General features: G+C 39.1%; 1 protein-coding gene across 3 annotated transcripts in view; it reads left to right on the top strand.

The window, feature by feature from the left end:
- Nucleotides 1–20,284, top strand: part of cep85l.L (centrosomal protein 85kDa-like L homeolog) — a 136,885-nt gene that overhangs the window by 46,635 nt on the left and 69,966 nt on the right. For all 3 annotated transcript variants that reach the window (XM_041562966.1, XM_018263258.2, XM_018263259.2), the window contains exon 3: nt 19,421–20,187. In XM_041562966.1, coding sequence (XP_041418900.1) covers nt 19,421–20,187 — 767 coding nt within the window. The remainder of the gene's footprint in view (nt 1–19,420; nt 20,188–20,284) is intronic.

Consider the following 20,284-nt stretch of genomic DNA (forward strand, 5'->3'; position numbering starts at 1 on the left):
TTTAAGTATAACCACATTGTCATTATTTAAATATTTTACATTTCAGCTAATACAGACAACACACCGAGCCCTACGTAACCAGTGTGGCATACAAATTATTCTGTTGCTGCAACTTGGGACACTGGGATTGCAGACTGTGATGTCACATTTTTTCCTTAAAAATATATGAAGAAGGACTGGATTATCTTTTGCATTGTACACCCTGTAAAATTAACAATTAATCATTTGAAATTAAAATCTCAAATATAGGAAAATAAATATTACTGGTGGTGCTTAAAGGGAATGTAGGTCTCTATAAAAAGATATTGTATAAAACAGCTCATATGTAAAACCCTGCTTCATATAAATAAACCATTTTCATAATAATATACCTTTTTAGTAGTGTGTGCCATTGGGTAATCATAAATAGAAAACTGCCATTTTAAAAAAATAAGGTCTCATGATTCACGGTGCACACAAACATACCAAACATACTTTTTGGGTCACGTGAGCCAATTAACATCTGTTGCTCAAAAGTATTCATTTTAGGGGTATAGTTTTCCTTTAACTATTTCAATAAATCTAATCTAAAATATACTTATACACAGGTTAACAAGGTTTTGGAATATTATATTTCAAAAAGAAATCTTTATTGGAGTTATGAGTTTTTTTCTTTCATTGTGTAATAATTATTACACATTGTGTAATAATTGTGTAATAATTTAATGTACTAAATTATTTAGTTTAATGCAACAATTTAATAAAAAGTTATAGTATTGTTAGCATATTACTAGTTATGTTATTGTTTAGCTATTTGTTTTGTAGTCTTAACAGTTTAGCACTTTTGTGCATATGCGAAGCCCACAATTAGAACTGTACTATACAAAAGAACAACTGTACTCTTGAGCTATATCATAAAGAAATAGGTTTGAAGTAGAAAAATACTAGCCAAATAATAGCCAGAATTTGCCTGAAAAAGTTGTGACTCCTACTGAAGGTAGAATTAGACAGGCAATCCGTATCTAGCTTTCTGCCGTCATGCACAAAGAGATTTGCAATTCCCACAGCCTGTCTGTAGGGAGGAATCTATTCAAATAAAAACCCTAGAGAATGAAATCTCCCTAATGGCCAAGCCAACACCTGATCCCAAATTACTTCATACCAGAAGTGCTGTTGCAGACAAAGACCCCTACACAATAGGAAGCAGATGCCTCTTCTAATTAAGATGCCATTTTATCTAAAAGGGTTTTCTTGCAACCCATTTATTTCCTGTATGTGACTTTGCAATTAATCAAACAATTTGTTGTTTGAATAAATCTTATGGTTCATACCAGGCAGGCCTGGACTAGGAGTCAAAATAGGCCTTGGTATTCCAAGTACAGAGAGGCCCAATTAGCTCCCCACCAGTCCACTAAATAGTGACTTTCTATGGCATCTTATGGCAGCCCCTCTGGCATTTGCCAGAACCCACAGATTGCCAGTCTGGGCCTGATACTAGGGCATTTTCCCTATTTCTATTTTCTTGTTTTAAATGATAAATTCTTGCCCAGCTGGTACAGAGAGTTGTTATAGCTTTCCTTTGTCTAGAAATATTTTTTGTCTCAGAAATGAGCTCCTTGTTATTACACGTCCCAGTTCAGGGTACAGTGTTCTGGTTCCAGCGACCTTTTAGGCTAGCCTAGATGAAATTCATAGGGAAGTCACTCAAAATATAAATAGTGGCCAACTATTTTACCAACAGCTTAAAGAAGTGTTAGCTGCAACTCTCATTCTTGAATCTATCTTTTATGTTCCCTTTTGGTAAGTGGCCTTCTGTCCTCCTCAGGCTGTGTTTGTTCTAGTCTTGTGGTGTCTCCACTCCCTGTAATATCCGCATCATTTCCAAGTTCGACTCTGCTTTCAAGGTGAGAATCTATAATTACTGGAGTTAGCACAATTAAAATCTATGACAACTGTAGTGTTACTGTTCTAGGACTCTGTTTCTTGATTTATCCTAGATCACACGATTGCTTCTCTCACCTCTCAAACGGTGAATTTGCGAAGATTTCTTACTATGAAATGCTGTGTTTTTCATTTGTTGCTGTTGTAATATAAACTCTCTTCCACCTAGGTTATTTAAGGGACCATGCTATTGTGTCTGACCAGCAAATTATGATTAAGGGCTTAACTCCACGAGAGATTTTGTAGGATGGTGTCGGATCAACAAAACAAAGTCTGATGTAATCGCAAAGGTCAAAATATAATGGGACTGATATAAAAATCTTATGTGTAAACTACAGGGAACATTCTCCAGAGAACAGTGGGTCAACTGTGTAAGCTTTTCTGGTGGGCCCGTGGTCTTAGGCATTCTGGTGGGCCCCTGGCATACCAGTCTGACACTGGATCTTATCTTTCTGATTATCTATAAGCCACTGATCCGTACCAAAAGCTACAGCAGTAACTTCTCAGTGTTTCTTTCTGAGAGCTTATTAAACTTTTGCTTAAACCCAAACAACTGGGCTGATATAAAATAGTTGTACATTGCCTCTTTAAAAGTCTTTATGGCTGGAATTTTTAACATATGGGTTCCTGACCCAAAAATGGGTTTATTTGCTCCTAGGATGGATCCCTCTCAATACAGTGATGTTTTCACCTACAATAGAAACATTGTGCATAAGTGCATAACTCGTTTCAAGCTTATTTTCAGGTTTTCATCAGTTTTTTTTAAATGATGAAAAATACAGAGAATGATTAATTACTGTCCTTCTATTGGTTTGCAGCTGCTTGAAAATACTATAAATTAATCATTATGCTGTGCAACATTTTTTTGGTCTCATTTTTAGTATGGCAAATATGACTTTCTAGTAGCTTAGCTCTTACATGTTTCATATTCTTAATCAAAGCAGGTTTTGTGGTCAAAGCCATTCCATTGCATTGGTTGCATTTCCTTGCAGAAAACAGAATATTTAAGCATTTACTATATACAACATTAATATTTCCTTAATTTAGGCCTTGACATAAAAAGTGAGCATATGTAACCCGTTGGAGAGTAAATTAATATGAATAATGCATAAGGGAGCAATATTGCTATGGAAAGATTTTACTATTCATGAGATCTCTTTGTTCAATTGCTAATTAACAGTAGCCCTAAGAACTGTTTTAAAGGATAGAAAGCCTATGCTTGACTGCTTTTCTTTCAAGTGATGTGTGTAGAGATTTCAACTTTTAGCAACACATAAAACAAAGTTTTGCTGTAAGTCCTTAAAATTACATTGCATGCCATACATCTAGGATACATAGTGTAGTATAGCTGGCTTGTTTCATAAGGACTTTTCATGCTTTCATTTCTATGTTTCTTATGGCCTAATTTTTTTTTTTCTTCTGTAAAATATCCATTTGGGTTTTTTTCTGCATGAACTGGCTGGCTGTGTGTAAGATTAACCATTCGACCAGGGTTATAGAAGATTGTTATATGTGTTATAGAGGAATGCATATATAACTTCACACTTCTTGAGGCAAAATAATATAGTGAAATTGTGGCCTGTAATTTCTTAAGACTGTTGGAAGACTCTACTGAGTTTTATGACTTCTAATCCTTGTAATTTGTATGAAAGGGTACATCATCCAGTAAAATTATATTATTAAATTTACTGGTTTGGAAAACCATACACTCAAAAACCAAAGACCATTTCAGGCGATATTGATAGGAAAACTGAGGGTAGCTTCCTGCTTGGCCCTGCAAACATATATAGATTGCACTGGTGCCGATTATTTTTTGTAACCTGGCTGATCAATTTTCTGACAGATGTTGGACGAAAAATCGTAAGATGTATGATTGTTCGATTCCCACTAACTTCACCATAATTTGACGGATTGGTCAGATTTTGCTAAAATCGGTCGTTCAGCAAAGAAAAATCTTTGCATCTATGGGGACCTTTATTCAACCAATGCAAGGGATTGGCTTTGACCACTAACCCTGCTTTGATTAAGAATATTAAACATGTAAGAGCTAAGCTGTAATAATAAATCTGTACCATGTACTTGATCCAAACTAAGATATAAGTAATCCTTATTGAAAGCCAAAGCAGAATTTTGGGTTTATTTAATGTTTACATGAATTTCTAATAGTCTTAAGGCAGGGATCCCCAACCTTTCGAACCCGTGAGCAACATTCAGAAGTAAAAGGAGTTGGGGAGCAACACTAGCATGAAAAATGTTCCTGGGGTGCCAAATAAGGGCTGTGATTGGCCATTTAGTAGCCCCTATGTGGATTATCAACATACATTGAGGCTCCTTTGGCAGTACAATTGTTTTTTATGCAATCAAAACTTGCCTCCAAACCTGGAATTCAAAAATAAGCACCTGCCTTGAGGCCACTGGGAGCAACATCACAAGCTACTGGTTGGGGATCACTGGTCTTAAGGTATGAAGATCCAAATTACAGAATGATGTGCTATCCAGACAATAACTCAGGTCTGAGCATTCTGGATAACAGGACACATACCTGCATTATTTTTTTTGACAGTACTGCCACCTGCTGGTCATTTTGGCTGACTGTCTACTGACTAGAGCAGGGGTGTCCAAACTTTTTGCAACGAGGGCCAGATTTGGTGAGGTGAAAATGTGTGGGGGCCATTCAGCCTGACAGGATCATTCACTCCTGGAGTTGGACGCGTACACGGCGTTTACGACGTGGAGTCTGTTTGGACTTACTCTCCGCGCCTCATTTAAACAAGGAATCGAGTAGCCGTGATATTTGGGCACATATTTAGTTATTAGTGAAATGATCTGCCAATTTTCTATACTGCCGCCTGTGTGCTGAAGGTGTTAGCAATACACACATACTGGCACGTAGTGACGCGCTGCTCTCACATACTTTGTTAGTTTACTGTACTGGCACGTCAGTACATCTATTGCACCTTCAGCCCTAAAGAAGTATGTGAAAGCGGCTCATTACTACGTGTCTATTGCTAACACCTTTAGCACACAGGCAGCAGTATAGTGGCAGATCATTTCACCAATGTGCCCAAATATAATGGCTACACGATTCCTGATTGTGTTGGGGGTCCACATTATTATTAATTTCATAACAGAGGCTGAGGGCCAGTGTAAATTTGAAAACGGCCTGCAATTGGTCCGCGGGCTGCACTTTGGACATGCCTGGACTAGAGAGATATCAGATTACTTTTCTAATTTATTTTCTAAGATGAGCAAATCAAAAAAACCTTTCTAGATAAGGTCCAATACAGTAATAGATCAGAGACAACTATATACAATGTATATAATGTATATAATTACATACACAAGGGAGAGGTTCTTGCTCCATCGATGTTGCTAGTAGTTAACATTTATGTTTTTAAAAATGTTAAGTGCGGTATCATCACAAGTATAGTAGAGTTTTATTTATTATCTTTATTTATGCTTATAGCATCAATACTCTTGTTTTCTTGCTGGTGTGGACTTTAGCTGACAAACTCTACAACGCCTAGCATCTAATGATATTTGAAGGCTGCAGATCCTGTAGAACCATAAAGGTGGCCATACACGTAACAATTACGATCTTTTCTGTGACCATTGGTTGCCATATTCCCCCACAATGCAGTGTCTTTACTGGAATTCCAGCATCATTTTGGCCAAGCACAATGTTGCATCTGACAAAGTTGCATGTGATGTGCCAAAATGGATGCTCTGGATAGTTTTTGTTTGTGTGGATTTTGCTTACGTTGTGGCAGGTAGGGATCTGAATCAGGAAACCTGTTATCCAGAAAGCTCGAATTACAGAAAGTCTGTCTCCCCTAGACTCCATTTTATCCAAATAATCCAATTTTTTCAAAATGATTTCCTTTTTCTCTGTAATAATAAAACGGTATATTCGACATGATCCAAACTAAGATATAATTAATCCTCATTGGAAGCAAAACCAGCCTATTGGGTTTATTTATTGTTTACATGATTTTCTAGTAGACTCAATGTATGAAGACCCAAATTACTGAAAGATCCCTTATCCGGAAAACCCCAGGTCCCAAGCATTCTGCATAACTGGTCCCATACCTTTATTATCAAAGAGAGGATGGTGTTCCAATGCTCGTGATGCTAATAATGGAGACTTAGGAGGCTTTTTACAGTGAGACTGTGAAGAGATATTGCCGCTAGAGGCAGTATATCTCTAGAGTTAATCACACCACTGTTCCGAATTTTTACAATAAATGTTTTAACTTATCCGCTAACTTTTTTTAAACTTTTTTTTTTTATAAAATACAGATGGTAATGGCATCATATATCATCACATGAGTCTCTAAGGGTTAATGAAATGATGTTATATTGATATTTATTACCAAGCTTATATTAGGGACATCTATCCTGTAGTCTCTCAAGAATAACTAAACCTGACAAAGTCTGCCCTGGGAATTGTATTGCAAGAACAGCAGGAAGGTTGGAAATAGGATGTCCCTAAATCCCTGTCTGATCTGAGCTCATATCAACCTGTGTGTTGTTGTTAACCCCCTACAGTTCCCCATTTATCTGTGTGTATGCTTGGTGTATAGTAAATACAGCTGGAGGCGGGCTACAGGTCTTACTTCCCTGCCAAAGACAAATATTATCACGGAAAACCCTCTTTATTCATTTAGCTTTAGGTGCTGCATTATTAGTTTTCATTGTTTTTTTTCGTCATCCAGCCAGCGTAGCTTGATTTGTTGTTAATGGAAAAATCAACATGTGCTTGCAACAGATTAGGTTTTTATGAGTGCAGGTTGGTAAAAAAACAGGCGTTCCATTTAACTATTTTTTCACAGCAATCAGAATACAGGATGGTACCATGGTAGGTTAGGAAAAGCAGTGATGCATGGAAACTAATGGGATATGGATGCACTAGCTTATTGTAATCTGCCAGTTTTGCAAGTTGTGCTTTTTAAAGATAATTGCATAAGCCACGCCATGCTGCCCTACAGTCCATTGCTCTCGGTTTGCCTATGAGCTTTTTACTTTTTTGTATGACAGAATTTTAAGTAAGTGTATCCATGTTTGGAAATAAATGGAGAGCAACTTCACAAGTGATTATTATGAGAATTTTTTTTTTGTTGATAACCCTAAAAGATTCAAAGATGGCATATGATGAACCCTTTTGTAGTACATTTTTTGTGCCAGCCTCTACAGAGGCAGTAGCAGGGAAAATGTCCAATGCACTGAGCCTTTGTCAGTCTGTAAATGAACTTGGATTCCTTCTTAGCTTGTTACAGTGTAATAGAGTAGTCAGTGGGACATAAGCTATTTCTTTATTATACCCCAGGGTCATTTGTATGTTGTAGAATATAAGGCTTAGATGGAACTGGCTATTTAGGCATGTTCTTTATTTGAATTCTGGGAACTGAAGGCTTAATTGAGCAAAGGGATAAAAGTAGAAGTTCATTATTTGCGTGTGTCTAAGCAATTCCTGTGATCAGCTCCATTCTGGAAAATATATAGGTGAGGACATTAATGAACACAGAGACAGAATGTTGTATGCTCACAGCTCTAATGAAATACGCCTAAATAAGAGTTACAGAATGCTAGCCTCCTTTAAAAAAAGGCTACAGCATCAGAAAAATGTGACCACAAAAAATATCTTTGCATTGTCAGGTTAAGGCCATTTGTCATGTGGAATTAGTAAAAATTCACAGTTGTGCATGGTAGAGTCCTGCAGCGGGTCGGTACCCGCAAAAAACCTGCAGGTTGCGGGTAGAAGTTTCTGGTGCGGGTATAGACGCGAGTCTTCAAATTTTTCCTCCCTTTTTTCTGATCACGCCTACTTCCAATGATGTCACTTCCGGTTTATAATGACAGCACTTCCTGATTCTTGATGGTCAGTGGGTCGCGGGTCTGGGTTGCGTATAAGGTACTTACGGGTCGGAAAGCGGGTCCAATCGGGTAAGAATGTGGGTTGCAGGTCCGGGTTGCGGATTGCAGGTTGCAGGTTATGGGTTGAGTACGGGTTCCAAAAAATGGACCCTTGCAGGACTTTGGTGCATGGATTTGTTTGTAAGGATCTGAAATAATTTACACTGCCATGCAAAGGTTTGCAGACCCTTGAAATGCTCTTTGATTTTACAGAATAAAAAAATTATGACATTTAGGTTTTCAACCTAATGAACACTTACCACAATTCGTTTTTCAGTGTGACGTTTATTTTAAAAAATTTAAAAAATAAAGCATTTGGAAAAGTATCAGTATGATTAATAGTCCCCTTATTAGAAAGATACACTTAAGGTGGCCATAGACGTAACAATTACGATCTTTCTTGGAAAAGATCTTTCCAAGAAAGATCGTTTGTTTCAATACACACGTGTAGAGCTGAATCGTCGGATATACAGGTAGATATACGGGAAGAAACAATAGAATTCTACCTGTATCTGACGATTCAGCACTAACAATGGGCGATGTTTGGGTCCCTTCAAAGGCACCCGATCAAAATTTTCCGTCCAGCCCGATCGACAAGCCGGCTGATATCCAAGTTTTCTGCCGATATCGGTCGGCTCTTTTTCCACCATACATGCAACGAATATCGGACGAAAATTCATTCGTACGATATTATCTGTGCGTCTATGGCCATCTTTACCTTTCTTTTGGACTTCCATTAGCAAATCATTTAAATAACTGCCATGGTTTTTATATTACAAAAACACAGAGTTATGGTCACTCTGCTTCTTCATGCAACGTAATGCCTAAGGGCCCTTACTCACGGGTGTTTGAAGCTGCACTCCCCTGCTTTCCGGTTTTATGCGTTCAGCCGCAGGGGAGCGCAGGAGTAGGCACGCTGAATTCTTTTCAATGCGGCTGTACTCACACAGACACATGTAAGCACCGAACGCAGGTAAAATGCAACATGCTGTGTCCCAACCTGCATTCGCCGCTTAAATGCGTCTGTGTGAGTACAGTCGCATTGAAAAGAATTCAGCGCGTTTACTCCTGCACTCCCCTGCCGTTTTTTGGTGCTGAGAACGTTGTGTGTTTTGTTAAGCATATTCTTTGTTTTCTTTTTTTAAATGTACTGCCGTTAATGATTTAACAGAAGGAAGCAATTTGTAAGTTACTACTGGTATGGGACCTGTTATCCAGAGTGCTCGGGACCTGGGGTTTTCTGGATAAGGGGCCTTTCCATAATTTAGATCTTCATACCTTTAGTCTTCTAAAAAAATCATTTAAATGTTAATAAAGCCAATAGAGGATTTATTATATTTTAATTTGGATCAAGTACAAGCTACTGTTTTATTATTGCAGAAAAAAAAAGGAAATCATTTTTTAAAAGTTGAATTATTATTTGATAAAATGGAGTCTGTAATTCAGAGCTTTCTGGATAATGGATCTTATAACTGTATGAGATAGTGACCCTAATTCCAGTGTATGTTAGCACAATTAGTTATAATGTCTCTGCAGAATGGCCCCTAATGCACCTTGGGAAATTACAACTTCCCACAGATGCTCCTGGAAATGAAATGGTTAGCAGATGGTTCTGTGCTCTGTAACTCTCCTTATGAGGAATGTGTGCAATTTTTATTGTATTATTGTGCAACAGCAAACTATCGACAGACCTTTTGCCAAAGTCAGATGAGGTGATCAGCTGTGGGAGGCTTGCAAAGTGTTCTTGCCCCACATGGACCAGCTGTTGTGTGTTTAATCCTCTCATCTGTCAGCCATGGAAAATCTCTGTGCTGGATCTGCATTGTTCAGCCGAGGTTTGGAAGTTTTTAGCTTTTGGGAAAGAGAAAGAAGTGGCCATTAACTTTGCACTCAACATACACAAGACCAGTGCAGTTTTTAAAAATTTGTCCTAATGGGTCATGAACAGTGATAAATAGCTTCAATCATTCAAAAAATTAATAAATTCAAATTAATTAATGTTTAACTGATGCTTTCTGATATTCTGGACAGGATTGGGATCTATTATCGGGAAACCCGTTAACCAGAAAGACCCGAATTATGGAAGGGCCATCTCCCATGAATTCCATTTTATACAAATATTATTTTCTCTATAAAAATAAAATAGTACCTTGTGCTTGATCCATGCTAGGGTCTAATTAATCCTTATTGGAAGAAAAAAGAGCCTATTGGGATTATTTAATGTTTACATGATTTTTCTAGTAGACTTAAGGTATGAAGATCCAAATTAAAGATCTCTTATCTGGAAAACCCCGGTCTGGAGCATTCTGGATAACAGGTCCCATACCTGTAATAATAAGAAAGTACCGTACCCACTCAATGCTAAGAAACCTAGTACCCGTATAAATAAAAACAAAAAAAAATGTTTTAACCCTTTAAATGCCACAGAACGTAGAATCTACGTTCTGTAGCAAAGTAACTTGAAATGCCACAGAACGTAGATTCTACGTTCTGCAGCATTTGCAGATTTGGGAACGGAGGAGCGGTTTGTAAAGCCGCTCGCTCCGTTCCTGCTTGTTCCCCAGCCCCTAGGCAACGAGCCTAGGCGGGGAACAAGTGGCCCCTGGGTCGCGATCGCCCAGGGGCCCCAAGGCAGCAGCAGGCACGTGCAGCATATGTGCCCTGCTGCTGCCTGCACTTTCAGAACGGAGGAGCGGCTTTACGAGCCGCTCGCTCCGTTCTTAGTGTCCCTGCCAGCTTACCCTTCCCCTAGGCAACGAGCCTACGTAGGGAAAATGGGCCCCTGGGTCGCGATCGCCCAGGGGCCCCAATGCAGCAGCAGACACGCAAAATAAACGTGCTCTGCTGCTGTTTGCCTGCTGCCTGCTTTTTTTGAACGGAGGAGCGGCTAAAAAAGCCGCTCGCTCCGTTCATACTCGTCCCCCAGCCCCTAGGCAACGAGCAGAAGCGGGGAACGAGTGGCCCCTGAGGCGCGATTGCCCAGGGGCCCCAAGGCAGCAGCAGGCACAATGAAATCTAGGTGCCCTGCTGCTGCCTGTGCTTCCTAGCCCTACAGCACCGCCCACTCACCAGATCCAGCAATGAAGACGATTCCAGCTCATCATGCAGCCCTCCTGGACAACCTACAGCCTGCCACCCCAGGTTAGTGCCCCCCCCCACACACACATACACACAAACACACACCCACACACACCTATTGTACTAATACACTTACATTCCCACTTATATTCACACTTACACACACATACATTCAATTTTGGGGGATCAGGGGGGGTCACATATATTTACAGCCCTTACACATGCTTGCACACACTTGCACATGCAAACAACACGCATACAACACACAATTTGCCTGTTGTACACACACATACGCTATTTTGTGTGTTTTTATTTTCTTTTATCGCATCGTCTGTATTTTTGCCTGTAAAAACTGTTTTATTGCCATTGCGAATAGCGTATTTGCTAATTGCACCGCGCAATACCTTTTGTATGTTATTTCGGTGATTATATTGCAATTTCAGTGATATTTGTACATTTTTAGCCATTTTATTGCATGTTTAGCCATTTTATTTCATTTTCAGCTTTGCGTAGGTGTTGTTCGCTTATTTCTATCTGTAAAACCTATTTAGCTATGCTAAAATAATCAAACTTTGATTCTGACCGTTAATTACATTAGGCTAAAAAAAAAAGCCATTGATTTTTGTGGTTTTGTTGGATTTTACTGATTTTATACCATTTGGCTCAGTTCTATGTTACTTCGTTTTGCCCATGGAAATTTTGTCTGCTATAGATTCATTTGGGGGTCTCTGTGCGCCACATAGTTTGGTATATCTATACATATTGGGCATCAAAGTATTCAGTAGACCCCTGGCGTTCATATTTAGGATGTTTTATGCTGATACGTTACGAAATGTGGGGCATATAATGGGGTAAAATTCAAGCTTTCTGACGATTTTCAGAAATTTGATAAAAACCGTTATGTTCAGCATTGCTTTGCAGTTTGGCAGTATGCAGTAGAAACACATATTTACCCATATTGGATTTGTCAGAATGTGTACTTTCTAAAAATATATGGTTTTCTGGGGTCTCTGTACTGTTAGGGGGGTCTAATGTCGCATAATACACACACCAGGTGCTTATATTGCAGCAGCCAGCGCGTCAGCTGTGAAAATGTATATACAGTATTGTCATTTGGGGGTCTCTGTGCGCCACATAGTTTGGTATATCTATGCATATTGGGCATCAAAGTGTTCAGTAGACCCCTGGCGTTCATATTTAGGATGTTTTATGCTGATAAGTTACGAAATGTGGGGCATATAATGGGGTAAAATTCAAGCTTTGTGACGATTTTCAGAAATTTGATAAAAACCGTTATGTTCAGCATTGCTTTGCAGTTTGGCAGTTTGCAGTAGAAACACTTATTTACCCATATTGGATTCGTCAGAATGTGTACTTTCTGAAAATATATGGTTTTCTGGGGTCTCTGTACTGTTAGGGGGGTCTAATGTTGCATAATACACACACCAGGTGCTTATATTGCAGCAGCCAGCGCGTCAGCCGTGAAAATGTATATACACTATTGTCATTTGGGGGTCTCTGTGCGCCACATAGTTTGGTATATCTATGCATATTGGGCATCAAAGTGTTCAGTAGACCCCTGGCGTTCATATTTAGGATGTTTTATGCTGATACGTTACGAAACGTGGAGCATATAATGGGGTAAAATTCAAGCTTTGTGATGATTTTCAGAAATTTGATAAAAACCGTTATGTTCAGCATTGCTTTGCAGTTTGGCAGTTTGTAGTAGAAACACTTATTTACCCATATTGGATTCGTCAGAATGTGTACTTTCTGAAAATATATGGTTTTCTGGGGTCTCTGTACTGTTAGGGGGGTCTAATGTCGCATAATACACACACCAGGTGCTTATATTGCAGCAGCCAGCGCGTCAGCCGTGAAAATGTATATACAGTATTGTCATTTGGGGGTCTCTGTGCGCCACATAGTTTGGTATATCTATGCATATTGGGCATCAAAGTGTTCAGTAGACCCCTGGCGTTCATATTTAGGATGTTTTATGCTGATAAGTTACGAAATGTGGGGCATATAATGGGGTAAAATTCAAGCTTTGTGACGATTTTCAGAAATTTGATAAAAAACGTTATGTTCAGCATTGCTTTGCAGTTTGGCAGTTTGTAGTAGAAACACTTATTTACCCATATTGGATTCGTCAGAATGTGTACTTTCTGAAAATATATGGTTTTCTGGGGTCTCTGTACTGTTAGGGGGGTCTAATGTCGCATAATACACACACCAGGTGCTTATATTGCAGCAGCCAGCGCGTCAGCCGTGAAAATGTATATACAGTATTGTCATTTGGGGGTCTCTGTGCGCCACATAGTTTGGTATATCTATGCATATTGGGCATCAAAGTGTTCAGTAGACCCCTGGCGTTCATATTTAGGATGTTTTATGCTGATAAGTTACGAAATGTGGGGCATATAATGGGGTAAAATTCAAGCTTTGTGACGATTTTCAGAAATTTGATAAAAAACGTTATGTTCAGCATTGCTTTGCAGTTTGGCAGTTTGTAGTAGAAACACTTATTTACCCATATTGGATTCGTCAGAATGTGTACTTTCTGAAAATATATGGTTTTCTGGGGTCTCTGTACTGTTAGGTGGTCTAATGTCGCATAATACACACACCAGGTGGTTATGTTGCAGCAGCCAGCGCGTCAGCCGTGAAAATGTCTATACATATTGTCATTTGGGGGTCTCTGTGCGCCACATAGTTTGGTATATCTATGCACATTGGGCATCAAACTATTTAGTAGACCCCTATGTTTATATTTAGGATGCTTTATGCTGGTAATGATACATGGACAATACGTTGCTGGAAAGTTGAAGCTTTGAGGCAATTTTCAGATATTTCACCAAAACCGCCAAATTTGGCAAAGCCTTGCGACTCAGTAGTTTGGAGCAGAAAGGCATGGGTACCCATTTTAGATTCTGTAGAATGTGTACTTTCCAAAAATGTATGGGTTTGGGGGGTAAACATATATTTCTGTGTTTTTACCCCACAAAAATGCAGACAATGTGCTGATTTTTCATTAGCTGACGTTACCCACAGGACAATTTGTATGTGCTAACTTCATTTTGGGGCCTCTAAATGCCATATACTTTGGTAAACCTATGCACAGTGGGCACCAAACTGTTTGGAGGACCCCTGGCAATCACAATTTGGGTGCTTTTTTGTGATACGTAATGATACATGGGTGATATGATGCTGGATAGTTGAAGCATTGAGGCAATTTTCAGATATTTCACCAAAACCGACAACTTTGGGAAAGCCTTGCGACTCAGTAGTTTGGAGCAATAAGGCATGGGTACCCATTTTAGATTCTGTAGAATGTGTACTTTCCAAAAATGTATGGGTTTGGGGGGTAAACATATATTTCTGTGTTTTTACCCCACAAAAAATGCAGTTAATGTGTTGATCTTTCATTAGCTGAAGTTACCCACAGGACTATTTGTATGCACTAACTTCATTTTGAGGCCTCTAAATGCCAGATACTTTGGTAAACCTATGAACAATGGCCACCAAACTGTTCGGAGGAACCCTGGCAATCATATTTAGGGTGCTTTTTCTTGGTGCATAACGATACATGGGTGATATGGTGCTGAGAAGTTGAAGCTTTGAGGCAATTTTCAGATATTTCACCAAAACCGACAATTGTGGGAAAGCCTTGCGACTCAGTAGTTTGGAGCAGAAAGGCATGGGTACCCATTTTAGATTCGGTAGAATGTGTACTTTCCAAAACTATATGGGTTTTGGGGGGCAAACATATATTTCTGTGTTTTTACCCCGCAAAAATGCAGTCAATGTGTTGATTTTTCATTAGCTGAAGTTACCCACAGAACTGTTTGTATGCGCTAACTTCATTTTGGGGCCTCTAAATGCCAGATACTTTGGTAAACTTATGAACAATGGCCACCAAACTGTTTGGAGGAACCCTGGCAATCATATTTAGGGTGCTTTTTCTTGGTGCGTAACGATACATGGGTGATATGGTGCTGAGAAGTTGAAGCTTTGAGGCAATTTTCAGATATTTCACCAAAACCGACAATTGTGGGAAAGCCTTGCGACTCAGTAGTTTGGAGCAGAAGGGCATGGGTACCCATTTTAGATTCGGTAGAATGTGTACTTTCCAAAAATATATGGGCTTTGGGGGTAAACATATATTTCTGTGTTTTTACCCCACAAAAATGCAGTCAATGTGTTGATTTTTCATTAGCTGAAGTTACCCACGGGACTGTTTGTATGCGCTAACTTCATTTTGGGGCCTCTAAATGCCAGATACTTTGGTAAACCTATGAACAATGGCCACCAAACTGTTTGGAGGAACCCTGGCAATCATATTTAGGGTGCTTTTTCTTGGTGCGTAACGATACATGGGTGATATGGTGCTGAGAAGTTGAAGCTTTGAGGCAATTTTCAGATATTTCACCAAAACCGACAATTGTGGGAAAGCCTTGCGACTCAGTAGTTTGGAGCAGAAAGGCATGGGTACCCATTTTAGATTCGGTAGAATGTGTACTTTCCAAAACTATATGGGTTTTGGGGGGCAAACATATATTTCTGTGTTTTTACCCCACAAAAATGCAGTCAATGTGTTGATTTTTCATTAGCTGAAGTTACCCACAGAACTGTTTGTATGCGCTAACTTCATTTTGGGGCCTCTAAATGCCAGATACTTTGGTAAACTTATGAACAATGGCCACCAAACTGTTTGGAGGAACCCTGGCAATCATATTTAGGGTGCTTTTTCTTGGTGCGTAACGATACATGGGTGATATGGTGCTGAGAAGTTGAAGCTTTGAGGCAATTTTCAGATATTTCACCAAAACCGACAATTGTGGGAAAGCCTTGCGACTCAGTAGTTTGGAGCAGAAGGGCATGGGTACCCATTTTAGATTCGGTAGAATGTGTACTTTCCAAAAATATATGGGCTTTGGGGGTAAACATATATTTCTGTGTTTTTACCCCACAAAAATGCAGTCAATGTGTTGATTTTTCATTAGCTGAAGTTACCCACGGGACTGTTTGTATGCGCTAACTTCATTTTGGGGCCTCTAAATGCCAGATACTTTGGTAAACCTATGAACAATGGCCACCAAACTGTTTGGAGGAACCCTGGCAATCATATTTAGGGTGCTTTTTCTTGGTGCGTAACGATACATGGGTGATATGGTGCTGAGAAGTTGAAGCTTTGAGGCAATTTTCAGATATTTCACCAAAACCGACAATTGTGGGAAAGCCTTGCGACTCAGTAGTTTGGAGCAGAAAGGCATGGGTACCCATTTTAGATTCGGTAGAATGTGTACTTTCCAAAAATATATGGGTTTTGGGGGTAAACATATATTTCTGTGTTTTTACCCCACAAAAATGCAGTCAATGTGTTGATTTTTCATTAGCTGAAGTTACCCACGGGACTGTTTGTATGCGCTAACTTCATTTTGGGGCCTCTAAATGCCAGATACTTTGGTAAACCTATGAACAATGGCCACCAAACTGTTTGGAGGAACCCTGGCAATCATATTTAGGGTGCTTTTTCTTGGTGTGTAACGATACATGGGTGATATGGTGCTGAGAAGTTGAAGGTTTGAGGCAATTTTCACATATTTCACCAAAACTGACAATTGTGGGAAAGCCTTGCGACTCAGTAGTTTGGAGCAGAAAGGCATGGGTACCCATTTTAGATTCAGTAGAATGTGTACTTTCCAAAAATATATGGGTTTTGGGGGTAAACATATATTTCTGTGTTTTTACCCCACAAAAATGCAGTCAATGTGTTTGATTTTTCATTAGCTGAAGTTACCCACGGGACTGTTTGTATGCGCTAACTTCATTTTGGGGCCTCTAAATGCCAGATACTTTGGTAAACCTATGAACAATGGCCACCAAAATGTTCAGAGGAACCCTGGCAATCATATTTAGGGTGCTTTTTCTTAGTACATAATGATACATGGGTGATATGGTGCTGGGAAGTTGAAGGTTTGAGGCAATTTTCACATATTTCACCAAAACCGACAATTTTGGGAAAGCCTTGCGACTCAGTAGTTTGGAGCAGAAAGGCATGGGTACCCATTTTAGATTCTGTAGAATGTGTACTTTCCAAAAATATATGGGTTTGGGGGGTAAACATATATTTCTGTGTTTTTACCCCACAAAAAATGCAGTCAATGTGTTGATTTCTCAGTAGCTGAAGTAAAGTCCTGATCAATTTGGATGTGCTAACTTCATATTGGTGTCTCTAAATGCCAGATACTTTGGTAAACCTATGCATAATGGGTATCAAACTGTTCAGTGGACCCCTGGCAATCATATTTCAGGTGCTTTTTCTTGGTACCTAATATAGTTTGGGATATGCGGAGCAGCAAAATAAAACCTTTGCAATGATTTTTCAGAATTTTGAATTTTTTTTTGAAAAACCGCTATGTTCAGACAAGCTTTTATGTTTGGTAGTTGGGATTAGAGAGACATAGTTACCCATTTTGTAATCGGCAGAATGTGTACTTTTCAAAAATGTATGGTTTTCTGGGGTAAACCTACGGTTTCAGGAGTTTTTGCCTTGGAATCTAAAGCATGCCGTTTTCTGCCTTAGTGCTTTCAAAATTCGGCAATATACTGCCGGGAGTTTTTGAGGTACAGAAGTCCTAAATCTCCCTAAAACTATACATATCTGGTATTGGCACGTTCGAGAGACATAAGGCTTTCCAAATCAGTTGGATTTTCATCCATAAAATGAAATATTTTTCTGGTATAAATTGATATACGATGAAAAATGGTAATTTTTCATTTTTTTTTGGTATTTAGCACTATAAATTTTTTTGCACAGGTGGAAATACATGAAAACTCAGGCAGATTTAGAAAGCTCAGTTTCTACCGAAAAAAACAATGTATAGTTTTCCTAGGTAAACTATAGGTTTCCCCTCAGAAAATGCCCCTAAAGTGAGAGAGCACAAAATGTTTCAAAAACGGCTGGCATTTCGCGTAACCAAAATGTGAAATTCTGCTGGCACTTAAAGGGTTAATGTTTTTTTCCCCCTCATAGGTGCATGTTTATTGCTTTTTAGTACCTAACAATACAAAAACAATAATATTTGGGAAGGGAAAGCATTAACCCTAAGTCCCAGCAGAATTTCTCATTCAGTTAGCGTCAGACGTTTCTTTTGAATATTTTGTGTTCTCTAATTTTAGGGGAATTTCCTGGGGGGGGGGGGGTAGTTTACCTAGCAAAACTACAACTGAGCTTTCTAAGTCTGCCTGAGTTTTTGTGTATTTCCACTGCTGGAATAAGATTTAGAGCTCTCAATATAGAGCTTGAAAAGCTGCTCCGATCCCAACCCGGAACTGCTGCAGACCGTAGAATCTAACTTCTGTGGTACTTTTATCTACAGAATGTAGATTCTATCTGTGGCACTTGAAGGGTTAAAATATTTGCTGTTTGTTGCATATACAGATGTTATGACATGTCATTAAGCTTAGGGTTGATGTTTTTTAATGCTTAAATGTTATTTAGTACAGATGTGGGACCTGTTATCCAGAATACTTGGGACCTGGGGTTTTCTCAATAAAGGATCTTTGTGTAATTTGGATCTCCAACCTTAAGTCTACTAGAAAATCATTTAAACATTTATAAAAACAAACCCACTTGGCTGGTTTTGTTTCCAATAAGGAAAATTCCAAAAATGAAATTACAGGAATTACAGGTGGCCTCCCTGTAATTCAGAGCTTTCAGGATAACTGGTTTCCGGATACATATCGTTTTGTCGTGGTGCCAAAATACTAGAAAAATCCTTGTGATTGTGGGTACGGAGAATTGCTGCAGGTTAAAGGAAACTGTACTCCTCAAACAATGTAGGTCTCTATAAAAATATATTGCATAAAAACAGCTCATATGTAAAACCCTGCTTCATGTAAATAAACCATTTTTATATTAATACTTTTTTAGTAGTATGTGCCATTGGGTAATCATAAATAGAAAATTTAAAAAATAAGGGCACACGAACATACCAAACAAACTATACATGTTAGGTCACATGAGCCAATGTGTCTTTTGCTTCCACACTTCTTCCTGTTACAGTTAGATTTGTAGTATTTCTGGTCAGGTGATCTCTGAGGCAGCACACAGACCATCACGAAATGGAGGTTCAAGGCAAGAGAAGTAAATGGGCAATGTTTACTTAAATATATATTCCAGTTTGATAAGATTCTTTAATATGCCACTTAATATGATATAAACTGTTGCTTAAGTATTCATTTTGGAGGTATAGTTTCCTTTAAACACTGCAATCAAGTAAGCACAAAAAAAATACAAAGTCATGCTCGCACAATTACATAGTCTGTGTTTTACCTGCAATGATTTGTAGTTCTAACAATGGTATGGCTCCTTATTCCATATGGATGAACTCCCACCTTCTCCTTTTATTTTTCCCAAGTGAGTGCAGAAATTAGGCAGTGCTGTGATCTCTATATCACCCTATTATTTATGGGCCTTAATGTGTTTCTGTTCTCCTTACAGATCATCCTACTTCCAGCAGTTCATCGACATACAAAAGTACATACCCCTTGGGCCCCCTGCCTGCAGCACATGGTATAACCTCTACTCTCAGGTCTTCACTGTCCAGAACTAGAGAGAACAGGCTGGACTCTTCCTGTTGGAATAGCAATTACGCTTTGCCTGGTGGGCACAGACATTATGGATTATCTACTGATGCTTCTCTTGATATGAAAGACTCAAGACCAATGAAAAAGTGGTCTTCGTTGTCTAAGCTTAGTGTACCTGATGGTCTGACTGCGGACAGCCATGCAGAGAAAGATGGCTCTAGACATAGCCTTGAACATGTTGGTCGAGACAGCACCATGTCTCAGCACTCTTGCAGGCACCGGACAACCTGCCTACATCACAGCATGGAGCAGCTGAAGTTAGATGATAAAGACTCAGACAAAAGGCATTATATGGGAATTGATTGTAAATACAAGTACAATGCCTGTAACAGCAAAACACTTGCTTCTTCAGCTGTATCAAGTCAAAGACATACTTTGGACATGACCTATAGTGCCTTACCTGAAAGTAAACCATCTTCTCTTAGTGAACCATATGGGCAAAAATATAGCCATTATGCATACCAAGGTGGAGTTCCTATTCAGTCCTCTGTGAGGACTCAGATGTGGCTCACAGATCAGCTACATGCTAATATCCAGGACTGCAGGCTGACTGGTGATACATGTGTTACATCTAACTGGCAGCCACAGGAACATCTTCAACAGGAAACAGCCCAGCCACAGGTATGCATGTAAAATTGCTGTATACTGCCATCATGTGGCAAGTTATGGCAATTGTACTTTCATATTTTTCTTTCCCTAGTAATTTTGGGTAATCTTT

This window comes from Xenopus laevis, chromosome 5L, assembly GCF_017654675.1.
Source record: "Xenopus laevis strain J_2021 chromosome 5L, Xenopus_laevis_v10.1, whole genome shotgun sequence".
NCBI classification, from domain to species: Eukaryota; Metazoa; Chordata; class Amphibia; order Anura; family Pipidae; genus Xenopus; species Xenopus laevis.